The sequence below is a fragment of the Benincasa hispida genome, chromosome 1 (assembly GCF_009727055.1).
Source record: "Benincasa hispida cultivar B227 chromosome 1, ASM972705v1, whole genome shotgun sequence".
NCBI lineage: Eukaryota > Viridiplantae > Streptophyta > Magnoliopsida > Cucurbitales > Cucurbitaceae > Benincasa > Benincasa hispida.
This window is the reverse complement of record NC_052349.1, coordinates 59,945,552-59,960,885: the sequence shown is the minus strand read 5'-3', so window position 1 is coordinate 59,960,885 and position 15,334 is coordinate 59,945,552. Positions and strand designations below refer to the sequence as shown.

At 32.3% G+C, this 15,334-nt stretch overlaps 1 protein-coding gene across 2 annotated transcripts; it reads right to left on the bottom strand.

Annotated features, from left to right (window-relative positions):
- Window positions 1-5,063: 5,063 nt before the first annotated feature.
- On the bottom strand, window positions 5,064-10,235 carry LOC120081897 (phosphatidylinositol transfer protein 3-like). Of its 2 annotated transcripts, none has more exons than XM_039037078.1 (6): window positions 10,000-10,235; window positions 8,415-8,524; window positions 7,521-7,697; window positions 6,902-7,000; window positions 6,212-6,457; window positions 5,064-5,631 (listed from the first exon to the last, which is right to left on the bottom strand). In XM_039037078.1, exons 2-6 carry the CDS (start codon window positions 8,484-8,486, stop codon window positions 5,341-5,343), a joined length of 885 nt encoding a protein of 294 aa, XP_038893006.1. In that variant the 5' UTR covers window positions 8,487-8,524; window positions 10,000-10,235; the 3' UTR covers window positions 5,064-5,340. The 2 variants fall into 2 exon arrangements, with proteins under 2 accessions (XP_038893006.1, XP_038893012.1); XM_039037084.1 differs by lacking the exon at window positions 10,000-10,235 and adding an exon at window positions 9,365-9,922.
- Between the last annotated feature and the right edge of the window lie 5,099 nt (window positions 10,236-15,334).

Here is a 15,334-nt window from a genome sequence, read left to right as displayed (position 1 = left end):
AGATCCGTTCAGAAGGTCTTGAAATGGAGGATGGCAAAGTGGCAGGCTGGTTGGATCATGAAACACACATGAGGTTGTGGCGGACTCTCACTTCTTTATTGACTATGTGCTTGGACAATATAAAGAATAAAGCTAGCGTGGGCGGATGTTGACTTCGTATTTGGGCCAATCAACATCAAACAACACTAGCTTATGTTTGCTATCGATCTAGAGAGGTGCACAATCTTTGTATTTGATTCCTTGTCAAACTATATTGGTAGCGACATAATTGATAGTTATCTTCAACTCGTGGCAGAGCAATACCTTCAATGTTGATTTGTGTCGGAGTTGACATTCAACATAGGAGGTTCAAGTACGAGCATTTGGAAGTGAAAAGATTGAAGTTGAACTTCCAAGAGGGTAAGTCTCTAGACTGTGGTATTTTTGTGCTAAATTTATAGAATACTGTATAATTGGTGTTGATAGGGCTAGCTTAACACAGACTAATATGACATTGTATAGGAAACAGTATGTTGCCCATTTGTGGACAAATAAATATTTATGGTAATAGAATTCAAATTACACTGTACATTTAACTAAACAAATAAATAACTAAGCAATCACCCAAAACTAACTAAACGATCGCATATATTTGAGTAAACGATGATCTATAATAACTAATATCGCATACAAATAACAAAGCAATCACATACAAATATTAAAGCGGTCGCATAGAAATAACTAAGTTATCGCATAGATCGAAGTAAAGGATCACACATAATAACTAAACAATCGCGCATAAATAATTAAGTGATTGTCTTTCATTTATAACAAATCGATCACATACAAATTATATGTCGTTGAGCCTAGATGGGCCAGTGTCAGGTGTTATTAATGTTTGTCTGCACGTTTTCTTGTTATGTCCTCTCTGACCACATCATGTATACCTATGTATTTGACGTGGCTCTTCTCCAGTAGAAGGTATCCTAACGGTTTGACGTCGACCAACACTTGCTACTTTTCGTGGTGGTAGAATTTCAAAGTCTTCAAAATTTGGTCTTCGACTCCATTCTTGTCAATGTCCAACTGAGAAGATTGGTTCGACATGAGCAACAAGCGCACACTAAACTATAAACCATTTTGCACATAATATTTGAACATTAATGTTTCTAAGGGTTGCTGCAGATATTGCATGGGAGCACAGGATATCAATGTAATTAAATTCCATACAAGTACATGTGTGAACGAAGATCAACCAACCCATCAAATATTTATCGTCCACATTAATTATATGTATTCCACTGGGAAAACACAATATGTTCTAGACATCAATTCTGATTCCTTAAAAATACTAATTACATAATCAGTTATCCTAAAAAATACTAATTATGTAATCAGTTACCATATTTGTGCATGCCATTGCATGTGTACGTCGGATATAGAACCAACCTTGTAGCCAATCACGGATATGCTCTAATAGCTTCGTGATTGGTAGTTTTCGTGCATATTTCAACACTCCATTGAGGCATTCTACTATATTTGTCATCATCTTGTCATACCTACAATGGACTTGATAAACCCTTACCCATCGTTGTAATCCAACCTCATCAAGATAGGTCGTCACACCAGGATATTGATGGAGTTTAGCCTAAGACATCTAAAACTCAGACATTCTATAAGCTCTCGCCGCTAGGTGGAAGTGTGAGATTATGTCCTTATTCTTGAATTTGTTAATCAAATTGTTTCGAATATGGTATATACATAGTGCATGAAATACATCAGGGAATATACTTGAGACAACCTTTGCAATTGAGATGTGACGATATGATATAATCACTAAATTCGGAATGTCTCCTATCAAAGCCTTCAAATGAGTCATGAACAAAGTCCATGATGCATCATTCTCACCATTTACAATACTGAAAACGATAGGATATATGCTATTATTGTCATCAATACATGTTACTATTAGCAACACACCTTTGTATTTCTTATGCAAATGGGTCCCATCAACAACGATTACTAGGCAGACGCAGTTCAAAAAACCCATGATACACGGACCAAGTGTCATGAAGATGTAATTAAAATATTGCCAATCCTTTACTTCAACCTCAAAGATCGTACCTGGATTTGCAAGCTTAAGTACCTCGCCATATGCCCTAACAATAGCATATGATCCTTTCGGCGATCCTCGCGCAAACACCAATCCATATTCTCTAACGCGATATGCCCGTCTGTAACTTATGTTCACTCCATAATCTCTTCGGACATCTTCAATTATATCCCTCGAGCGGTATATTTGACCAACTTGTTTGTATTTGGACTTGATTAAGTGTCCAATAATCCAATTTTTTGAATGTCGATGATTACCCATTCTCATTTCAAGAACATGTATGCTTGCTTGAATATTTCATCACTTTGAAGGAATCACTTTCTTTCATTTTTATGCACGAACTCTTCACTTGCATTCCTCCACCAAACACTAGATAGTTAGTAAGCTCCTTGTTGACTTTTTATACATTAGTCAAAGTTCTTTCTTATTGCAAGCATTAATAATTTAACTGACAAATCATATTTCGAAAAGAAAATTTAACTGACCTTTATATCCTCGCAGACAGTCATGAGGTATTGTGATGAGGTCATCATGCAATGAGCCCTTTGATGGTCTGGGTATATTTACAAATGGTTAGGTTGGAATGGTGGAATGCATTTGAACCAAAGGCATCACAACTGGTGGGCGGGAGCAAGTGGGGTTGGAACATGGATGAAAGGTGTTGTAGAAGTTTGTGGTTCTGAAGATTGTCCATATCCATGTTCAGTAACAAACTGTGAAGTACATCTGAGTTCACTATTGTGACTAAATCAAACTTCACCTTGGTCATCCCCAAGTTATATGACTCAATATGATCATCTAGTAAAGACATGGTGTGAATATTACGTATTGGAATGATTGCAAATCCAAAGTTTTGATTGGTTGAAATGGGCTGATTGGTTGGATTGCGATGTTGGTACATATTGTCTGTGTGTACTCCATAACTTTTGCAAGGTGTAACTGATACAAATAACGGCATCCGGGATGCATCACTAGCTTATAAAGAAAAGCTAAGATCATTGATTATGTAAATTGGAGGAGCTGGGACCAATAAATTATAACAACATTTGATGAGTATATCAAACATATCCGGATCGATATTCAGTCGTTGGTGCATAATACTCACTAATTCACTGACTGTTATATCATTTCTAACTTTCAGACCTTTCATATGATCTCCAACATAATTTCTTCCGGACTGAAGAAGCATCATTGATCTCCAACACAATTTCTTCCGAACTCATCCAAATCCCCACCAAATCGTACAAAGATACGAAATAGCACCATTGATCTACAATGGGATAAGCAAATCTTAAGCAATGTCCCATAAAAGTTTAAGAAATTGTCCAGTAATTGATAAGTGATCGTCCAACTATTTATATGTGTTCGCTTAATATTGTATATACGATCGTATATAAATTTCTAAAAGATCGTTTATACAATACTACATAATCATTTATAAAGTACTACACGATCGTTTATAACTTACTACACAATTGTTTATATTGTAATGAACGATTGTGTATATATTACTATATGATCGTTCAGATTGTGTATATATTACTATATGATCGTTCATTTAATGCTAAAGGAAACTTATTATGAAACCGATCTGGGACAAGAAATATTGTAGAATATCACTTGCATTCTCTCCATTTCTGAATTTGATGATGAAAGCGATCAACGAGGATATTGAACTGAAGCTATGAGAGAACACTCCAAGAGAACGATGGGAGATATTCATGAAGAGTTCGACAAAAAGTGAATACTAAGAGTAACCTTCCATTCTGTTCATACCAATATTATTCAATGCTATTGGTAGAGTATTAGTTGGGAATAAATGCTTTGATAGAATGTTGGTGTTGCATTGAATACATATTGAATGAATGCTTGAGAAATGGTTGAAGGAAGAAGAGATGGAAGGCTTTGGTCCAAAGACTTTTTAAAATTGGGGGTAATTTTGGAATTTTACATAGACAAAAGATCGATGATAGAAAAATTCTTAGGAAAAGACCATTGGTAGAAGTTTTTAATTTTTGGGTCATTTTATGAAATTTTCCAGATAAAGGATTATCATATGTATGAATAACTGACCTTTAGCAAATGAGTGTGTTATCAACTATTTTGAGCCATTTCCAAAAATTAAAAAATCATAATTTTTCTAGAAAACTTGCCAAATTTTTAAATATTATGAATACAATGCTCTCCACGTATCTTTTGTGAAGAAAAAAAAAATAGAACTCATTTTACAGCTATTTGATTTTATGAAATCATGTTTATTTCCACATAGAGTTTTCATCTTTACCGAAAAATTATTTGAATTTTTAGCCAAATTTTAAATAAAAAACAAATTATAAAAACATCTTTTTTTTTTTATAGTTTTCAAGACACTATGTCTTCCGATAAATATATATCAAATAAAATTAGTAGTCCAATTGGCCATAAATTCAAACTTATAATACGTATTTAGGTAGAAAATAAAGAAACCAAATTAAGTAGTGTTTAATATATCTAACCAATAAAATAAAATAAAAGTTGTCCAACAACCAAAATGATTTTAATCTCCATAATTCATTTTCTTTCTCCCTCTCTCTCTCTGTCTTAATATCTCAATAATTCACACTTATAGTCTTATAATTATTGGCCACATATTCGGTGCTATAGCCTACAGAAATGGTTTTAACTTTCAAAAGCTATTTGGCGTCACTTTTTCTGCTAGTTCAGCTAGCTATACCTATAGGTATCGTTATTGGACATTTTTTTACTCGTAATAATATATATATATATATATAGACCTGGTAGGCTGGAACGGGAAATAAAATAAAATAAAAATTCAAGTTGGGATGGTGGACTCTGACATTTGAATAGAGCAAATTAGGCCGGTAGATATATCAAGTTAATTGTAATAAATATAGTAATTCAAAGCTAAAACTTAATGGCATGGGTCCTCTCTACAGTCTATTATAATAGATGGAAGAAGATAGAACACAAGTAAACAAATTATTATGAGTTTCTTTTCTTCTAAAGAGTGGGCAGATACAAGAGAAGTCAACAGAAGATGCACTCCATATAATATTTTTAATAAATTATTGGGCTGTATTGAATTATAAGTTAACATAAAAAGTACAAAAGGCTCATTCAGTCTCATGGTTGGTTAGCAGAGACTAATACTTATGTATGGGTAGCTCCTTTGCTCTTATGAGATGTTGATTATTTTATAAGTTTCAAAATATGAGTGTAAAGGGGAGGCATGAGGCATACCAGTTAAGTCAGTTAGTTGAAGTAATGGGCTCTGGAGCAACTTCTGGGCCAGAAGAAGGCCCATTAACAATGTGGTGGTTCTCATCAAGGCCCCAAAACTGGGCAGCTTTAAGCTCGTCTTGAGCCATCATCTGGGAGAACTGCTGGTGATCATATTCGAGTGTGGCTTTACCCCCAAACACACTGGGAAGATTTTCCATGTCAAAGTGTGATTTCATCAGCTCCACGCTTCCTTTGTCTTTCGGATTTACAAACTTTACTTTTTGAAATGTCTTTGGATCTAAGAAGTACTTTATAGCCTATAAAAATTGGAAGAATCTCTCAGTTCAACACACATTTGTTATTCATAATCCTAAAGTTGATTGTTTGATCACGCCCATCAAAGAGGCCCAATGAAGTTTTACATATAGTAAATAAATAGAAATTAAATAATATAAAATACTATAACAAATGATATTAAATACTCTAAACAATGTCCACCAAACTTTTCAAGTCTAAAATGTGTACATATTTTGTGTTGATAAGATGTTTTTTTCAGTACAACAACTGTGGAGATGAGAGATCGAACTTCCATTCCTTTAGGGAAGAAGGTCGTATCAATTAATATTGAGCTAATTATTTAAATTAATAAAGACTAAATGAAAATAAATATCGCTAAACTTTATCCTTTGTTTAAAAATTAGTCCTATCCTTGACACATTGATCTTTCATGAATGTTTATAAAGACAATATAGTAACTTTTGAAAGAATATGAGTACTTTTTTAAAAAAGGGTTTTTTTTTAATATATTATTATTATTATTATTATTTATTTTTAGCCATTAATGAAAAGTGCATACTTCTTATTTAGGTTAGAAGTGATTGGCATTAAAGAGCATACCTTCCAGAAGGCTTGGAAGAATTTGGGTGGATTGTAGAGGAATGCAAAGGCAAGTCTCTCGGGGTAATGGTTCTGCAACACATTGATAATATCTCCGGCTATTTTGACAGAGATATTAGTTTTCATCGTAAATCCGCTGAAATCTATCAACCAACACATTTGTTCCTGACCCTCACCAAGGTTCATAATCGCATTCTCTAAAAGATAGACCAGATGCCGCACACTAGCTTCTGATGGAGTTGTGTTCTGAAAGATTTCAAAAGTAGGAACTGGAAATCAGTCAGAAAGTGAATGAAAAAATAACGAGATCACTACTTACATTGCAAATGAACTACTTCTATACTTTATTTTCTATTTTAAAATTTTCCTTTTCGAGTTCAATGAGTGGTGGAAGTATTTGTAAATAATTCAATTTCATTAAGTTGTGTTCATATTGGTAAATATCTATAGATCTAAACCTATCTCAAGGGTGATCATTCAAAAAAATTTCCCTATTCCAAAGTTTTATACATTACTTTTTTATTGTTATAACAAAAAAGATTATACATATCATAATTTAGTAGAACGATCTTAAATTTTTGATGCGGTAATTTAACATTGTTTGATTTTAAAGAAAAACTGAATTTTCAATAGACGTAATAATGAGAAAATACGAGTGTCATTATATTGATAAGGGAGTCCAGCACATACCTGCATTCCTGGTCTCATTATGAGCACAGATCTTCCATGTCGATCGTAAAAATTTGCTCTCGACACTTTCCCAGTCTCGCCTTCAAATGCTACTTCGTGCTGTACGAGAAATTAAAAATGCTTCTTAAACAATCTTCGATTCCATGGAATGCAACCATGCATGTACGAGTAAATTTCGTAAAAAAAAAATTTAATATCAATTTTCAATTTAAAAAGAACTAAAAGTGAAAATTATAAAGAGTAGCTTAATAAAATGATATTCTGCAGGATAAATTAAACTTAGGCAATTTATTATTGGTTTAGATATTATTTGTCTTCATACTTTCAAAATATTCATTTTGGTCCATATACTTTCAAAATATTCATTTTAGTCCCTATATTATCAAAATGTGCATTTTGGTCCCTTATACTTCTAAAAATTGATCCATTTTGGTCCTTTCATCTTTATTTTTAAGGGACCAAAATAATATTTTTTTAAATTACAAGGACCAAAATGAACAAAAGTAAAAGTACACCGATGAAAAAAATATATATTTTGAGAGTATAAAACCTAAAATAAACCAAACTAAATTTTTCCTATAAATGTCTGAGGCATACAAAATCATATAATTTAACTTACCCAACGGATTTCTTCGGGCTTGAAAGCTGCCCTCCATTTGAGCGTCTCTTCGAGCATTTTCCTTGACTTTTCAACATTCCAGTTTCGAGCTATCAAGTATCTCCTCAGACATGCATCGGTGCAATACTTTAAATTTCGACTAGACAGAGGCCCAAGAGCAGCTCTAAGTTCATTGATCTGTACGAGAAACATAAATAGTTACGCCTTTCCTAAAAAATATAGAATTTAATTATTTCACCCTTAACTTTCTGATCCTAATCTGATCTTCTTCTAGTAAACGATCTCAGTCAAAAATTTTGAAACCTTCTAATGAAAAAGCTCTTTATATCTGAAAACTTGTGGCATTAACTCCTCACCATAAGAAAAACGGAGATGAAGGACAAAAATTAAGAAACGTACATATAGAATCGATAATTCACAAACATTACTAGTTTGGATGGGGTATGTGGAAGTATTTGTTCCGATAGTTACAGCAGCGAGCTATAAACCAAGATGCATTCGGTCTTTATCTGTTCAAAGCTGCATGCCTATAAAGTTTTAGATATTTTACAAAATTTCCTTTTAGACGATGTAGGTTCAAGTGTAATGGCATGACCCTAATTAACATGAATTGGGTCCTGGACTTCATAAATGAGACTTGATTCTAAAATTTCCTTCAAGATGATACGAAAATTAAAATTGAGATGGGATATTATATTTCAAATGAAAAGATATTATTTTACCTGACCCAAAGACTTTGGGATTTTAACTTCCCCTGAAAATAACATCACCCAAACTATGGTTTGACTTCGACAGATATAGATACAGTTCCAGAGATACGAGAGAGACCGCATAAACACAAAAGGAAAAAGAAAGAAAAAAGCTGTTTTCTATAAAAATTGAATGAATTAATACCTTTCCGTCTTCTTGTGTAGAATCAATATCCTGGCGATTATGACTTTGAGAATGCTTCTTTAAACGAAACATATCAATCAGCAATGGAGCACAATGTGTAGCAAGAAAACCTACAAACATAGTCATTATTTAAACTTATCTGGCTATTTGAGTGAGGATTGATATAAAAAAAATCTGTATAGCTAAGATAGATATTATGAAGAACACCATTACCCTATACTGATCAGAACAAATAAATAAAACTATTCGAATTGGCTGCATTGGCTCACAATTTTACATTGTTAGACGTATGAAAGACTAACTCCAAAACTACCTAGATTTGAATCAAGTTTTATTAGGGAGCATGTAGATTTTCAAATCTACACTTAAATGACTATTAAGAAGTCCTGACCTCATTGAGTATATCTTTTCCAAAAATAGGAAGCATTTGAAAATTTCAAATTAAAAGCACATGGCTCGAATATTTTTCCATTTTCTCAATAAATAAATTGAAATAAAAGTTTTAAAAAAATATATTTATTTATTTAAAATTAAGAAAAAAATATTTAAAATAAAAAAATATTGTCTCAAAGTAAATTATTTGAAGCCTCGCTAATCTTTTGTTTTGATATTATTTCTCTTTGTATCGTCTCATTTCATTATCTTAATGAAGTGACTTGTTTTTTTTTTAAATTATTTGAAGCCACCCCCAACAAATTTGCTCCCTTAGATATAGAGTGAAAAACTGCAAAAAATTGGTTATTAGAGGACCTGCAGATGTCGAATGAATTTACATGGTGGTGGTGTGATTGAATCATTTTTCCACAACTGTTCTTGTTACAATTCCATTTAGTAAAAGAGGAAAACTAAATTCCCTATTCCTTAGCTAATATCAACTGCTCCACGTATTCTTAATGATTTCATAATCCAATTTTCATTCAGGACGGTGAAGAAAACAATTATTTGTTTACCATCTCAATTTCAGGAGGCAGCTATAAGATTTGTCCTTGTCAGATCAAGATTCAGAGCAGGCAACAGACAATCCAATCCATGGATGGAGGGAATAGTATCCTAAACAACAACAAACTCTAAGACTACAACATTAATTACCGGTATGTTGATAAATCGATTGGAATTCCCCTATTTGAATTCAATCGACCAATACTAAATCAAAACTTAACTATCTGAAGAACAAAATCAACGAGATCCATCCCAATCCTTCAACTCAATCGGATACCAAACTAGAATCACAGAATGAGAGTTTTACACAAATGTCCAAAATCCAAACAACAAAACCGACGCCGTTGACCTTAACAGCAGGGGATTAAACAACGAACAAACCGATAAAACAGGAAAAGTTAAGAGGAAGACGGTAATTAGAGAATCCAATCCGAGACAAGCTAAAGTAGCGTAGAGTCAAAGCCGATGAAAAATCAACAATCATCCACGCAAAACTCGGAACAATCAGATCTACTCCAAAAACTCAGACAAAATCACGGTCAGGCTTATTCATCCAAATACACACACAAGTAGAGTGCAAGAAAGAAATCGCAAGATTCCAACACCAGAACACAGAAAACGAGGAGAAAATTTACAGAAAACTCGCCTGAAGCAAGCCGAGGGCTTAAGAAACCGGTCGCGGAAGCTCCTTAGCCAAAAACAAAGAAGGTTGAAAATACTAATGACTAAGAGAATCCATTACTTGAATGCTTTGATTCTTCTTCCTCAGAGAAAGAGTTGCAGAGAGAAGGGGGCAGGTGAAGAAACGTTGGCAGCCACCACAGACCAACGGAGGCAACGAATTTTTCGCCGGCGAAAAAGAAACCGAATCTGCGTTTGGGGGGTTTATATAGGAGTTCGATGGCGGGCTCCACTTCCTCTATATGTGTTCGTTGCCTTTTGTTTTGTGAAAGCAACCGATTGAGTATCACGCAAAACTCGTGCGTGTCAATGCAAATTTTGTTTCCCGCTATTTATACTTCCTAAATTCTAATCTCGTCGAATCAAAAGTCAAAATTTAAGTTTTAGATTAAATAATTTCTTATGAAGTTATATTGATATATTTATAGAAGGAATAATTCTTTTTTCTCTTATGATTTAAGATTAGATGTATTTTTTTTTATCCTACACGAGTTATGATTAGATTTAGTTGGTTCTAGACTTGAATCAAAGTTTACTTTCTTTTTACATTTTCCCCCTTACTTTTTGATCAATTTTATAAGTCTAATTTTATCCACATCATATATCAAATTAACTAAAATAATTGGAGGTTGGAACCCTACTAAAGAAAATAGATTTTTTAAATTAATGAGTGATTGGAAAGTTTAATTGATGAATCAAGAAAATTTTAATATTATATCATCTAGTTTAATTGATGAATCAAGAAAATTTTAATATTATATCATCTAACAAGGTTTACTAACACTTGATTCAAATATAAAATCAATTTGGATCAAATAATCTGGTCCTAAATCTGTAAGCTTTATTTGAATGTAATAATCAAATTATTATTTAAGATAATTTTTGTTAAGTTGGGGATAAATGTCATTTATTTTTTTAAAGTTCCAATCAATTGATAGATTATCATTCAATTCTCCCGTGCATCAAATTTTATTGCCTAAGTTTAGAACATATGTGACTCAAATAGCTTGTAGGTTTATTCTACTATTTATTTTTTTTTTAATTCAGTAATAGAAGATGTGAGGATCAAACCATTGATTTTTTAAATAATAATTAGCATCTTTATTTACTAAATACTAGTGTTTGTTCCAATTCTACTAAAATATCTTTAGTGTATAATTTATTTTATTATAAACTAGTGATATTCTCTACTTTTAATCAAGGGCGAACTTTAGTCATACCACATCAATAATTCCTAGCTCAGAACGAACTCCTCCATGTGAGTTTTATATGCATTGTTTTTTTAATCAAAATAATATGATGTGGAGTCCAATTTAATGAGAAAATTCAATGCGAATAAATGCATTTCAATCTTTACCATACACGTAAAGACTTAGAGCTACTCTATTAACAACAGGCTAATATTAATTTAGGCTTTGAAATTAACCAACTATATTAATGTTTTTCTTAATATAAAAAACAAAAACAAAATAGATTTTTTTTTGGGGAATTCAATTCCCCCACAAAATTAAATGTAACATTTTGTAAAGATGGAAAAATTGAACCCTTAACTTAAAATTGATTGAAATATTTACCCTTTCTTCTTCTTCGAAAAGATCGTTTACTCTTTTTTAATTTTGATTTTTTGGCTAAAAAATATAGGACAAATATCAATTCATATTATTGAATTTTGAGGGTTGTTTCGGTTTAATCCCTAGACTAATAGTTATTTCAATTTAAACCTTGAACTTTGAGGTTGTATAAATTTAAACTTCAAACTAACAATTGTACCAGTTTAAACCATGAATTTTCACATGTATATCCAATTTAAACTCTGAACTTTTATAAATATATTAATTTAAATCTCAAACTTTCATAAATATTTCTAAATAAAATATAATGGATGGTTTAAATTGATATACTTATGAAATTTTAAGGTTTAAGTTGATATAATTATGAAAGTTTAGGGTTTAAATTGATAAAATTATTAGTTTGGGTTAAAATTCACTTATAAGAATTCAAGGTTTAAATTGATACTATTAGTTTAAGATTTAAATCGATACACCTGAATTTCGAAATTTAAATTGATATTTTTCTAAAAATATATTTTTCGACCTGCTACAAGCCTACATGGTGATATTTGACAACAATGGGTGCTATAGTATGAACATTATTTAAAAGAAAAGAAAGAAATAAGAAGAATTCAATTCGATTAGCTTCTTCCTTTTTGGCTGCCTCTTGTTGACCATGACCGGTCAAAATAAGTTTACTAATTAAAATTGCATTTAAATATTATTGATTTCATTAAATCAATTTTAAAAAGGCCATTTTTTTTTAATTTGACCATGTTTGGTAACCATTTTATTTTTTATTTTTTTTGAAAATTAAGTCTATGTCATCCAAATTTCTTACAATTATTTACATTTTTTTAAGTACAATAGTTGAATTCTTAGCCAAATTCTAAAAACAAAAACAATTTTTTTGAAAAGCTACTTTTCTTAGTTCTCAAAATTTGGATTGATTTATCAAATGGTTGGTGAAAAGTAGACAACAAAAGAATAAATTTGGAGAAGAAATTTGGAGGTAGAGATAGTATCCATAAGTTTAATTTTAAAAAACAAAAACAAAATAGTTACCAAATGAAACATATATTTTTTAAGAGTGTGAATAAAAGAGGAGTGGATCAAATGACATGAAATAATTGACCCTGCTGGCTCTTGTGAAAAAGAGATGCTTTTGGCTTGTGTGGGTCCCAACAATATTGGACCTTTTTTTTGGAAATAGAGGTAATTATCGAAGATAGGATCATAATATTAAAATTCCATTCATCTGTCCAGATTTATTGTAGTAGATTCATCATCGACATAAATGGTGAATCGATATTTTCATTGTATATAATACCCTGATTTATCTTGTACTTATACATTATTTTATTTTGGATTGTTTGATTAGAATGGAATTTAAGATTTAAATAATTGGCTAAATTAATTTATTTGAAATTATTGGTATTTATTGTGGCCTGCGAATTAAAATTTGGAGAAGTTTTAAGATATTTCGTTTTGTTTTGTGGATGGATGGTTTAAATTAATTTGGAGGAGAATTTTGTAAAGGATTTGAGCCGAATTTATTTTGATTGAATTTAAGGGAAAATATAAATTTCTGGATTTTTAAAAAGGGATTTGGAATTTGAAGAATGGACCAGGAAATTTGGAATTGGGGGAGGAGAAGGGAAAAAAGAGAATTTATTTAGGTAAATTTGAGGGTTAAGATTTCATTTAAGAAAAAAGAAAAAGAAAAGATTTTTTTTCTCTCTTCCTCCCTCCTTTCACGCGAAACGCCCCGTCCTCGTTCTTCTTGCACGCACGCAAGACGCCGTCCCCTTCGTCCAGACCGCCGCTCGCCGACGATCAGTCTCGCCGTCTCCTTCGTCCTCGCGCCGCCGTTTTCCGTGTCGTCATCCGAGGCCTGAGCGCTGTTCGCGTTCGCCAGAGCCGCGCCACTTATTTTCTTTGTTCCGGCTTCGGAAGTTCGGCCGGCCACCGGGATTCGCATCCTCAAGCCGCCGACGCCCAGATCTGGTCCAGACTTCGTCCACTAACCGGATTTCGCCCGCTGTCCAGAGTTTCGTAGCCTCTGTTCCGTCAAGTTGCCACTGTTTGTATGGATCTTTTTCGTCGGAATTTTGAAATTTTGATTTAAGGCTGGAGAGATGTCCACTGATGGAGTAGGGTCGGGATGTCATTCTCAACTTTATTACTAAATGATTGGTTTATTATAGTTAGTTTTTTATAACAATTTGAAGTTAAAATTTTGGCTTAAAAAAATTAATTAATTTTTTAAGTAGAAAAAAATAAATATAAATTAAATTATTTATTTATATAATCTAAATTTAAACATATTCATCATCTTTCCCAATAAATAATCACGTTTGAAATTTAAATGTAATATTTATATAATAATAATAATAACGTAACATTAGATAACTATATTAAATAAATATGTAAAAGCTAATAGGGGACGGGGAATGGGGTGTTTAGCTCACGGGAAATTTTTTTCCTCACTTCCTCCTCCATTTTCCGCCTAATCGGGACGACCCCCGAACGTTGTTGTTTTGTTCGTTAGATGTTACGGATTGGTTTGGGTGTTAGTGGGTAAGTATCAAAATTTGGATTTCTTTTTGGATTGAGTTATAATGCTGTATTTTTTGGGTTCTAATATTCAAGTTATGAGGTTGGACCTAGAATTGTGTGATGGGCAAGTTTGGAGGTCTTGTTGGGTTTAAGCCTCAAGTCGGATAAGCTTTTGGGCCGTTTTTGAGATAAATTGTGATCAAAATTTGACTACAAGTGGTTACTTTAATTTTAGCTCTTGTTTTAGGTATGGTTCGAGTTTTTTCAGGATAGTTGATTTGGTTTAAAATTTGAACTTGAGGTAAGTGTCTTTCTATTGGTTCACCTTCGAACCAATCGTCCCCACTACTAAATGAACTGGATACACTAGATTGTTTGGATGGTATATTTTAGACTAAATAGACTGGTTACTCTACATTACTTGAACTGTATATTTTAAACTAAATGGATAAGTTATTCTACATTGTCTGTATTGTTAATTTTTTACTGATTGAACTGTACGAATTAATGATATTGACTGAATGGACTGTTTTAACCATGATGATTTGTATGGTTGACTTGATGATATACTGGTAATTTTATCCTAAGATAAATGATTGTACATGTAACAAAGAAGTTATATGTAAACTGATTATATGTTAAGTTATAGGATCCTTGTTAGCTTTTCTTATCTAGGCAGGTGTATACACTTGACTGTATATGTGCACATTATGACTGATCTGTGGACCTTTGGGTTACACATTATGACTGATGCATGTTCTTACGGGTTCATGTTTACGATTGATTTGTGGACTTTCAAGTAACAAAATCTTAAGCACTTTAATTACACTTAATCTAAGTCAAAAGCATGCTAAAACATAATTTTCAAATAAATAAGGTTTTAGATGTACAACCTTTGTAGATTTCCACGTGCTCCTTGTTAAATCCACGAAATTGACCTTCAATTTCTTCGGTGACCACCAAGAGTATCTTCTTTATTACTCTCAGCATTGGATTGAGTAGTGGAAACTCATAATTGAGATGGATTAAGATGGAATTAGAAAGGTTTGAGAGCAAAACTCATAATGTTTCAGAAGTTTCGTAAAACTCTGAATGCATGGGTAGAAATCCTCAGAAATTTGAAGCTTTTATTCAAGTCATCCATGCAAGTACTAAGCTTTAGCACTTTGACACTTAAAAATCCACTTGAGA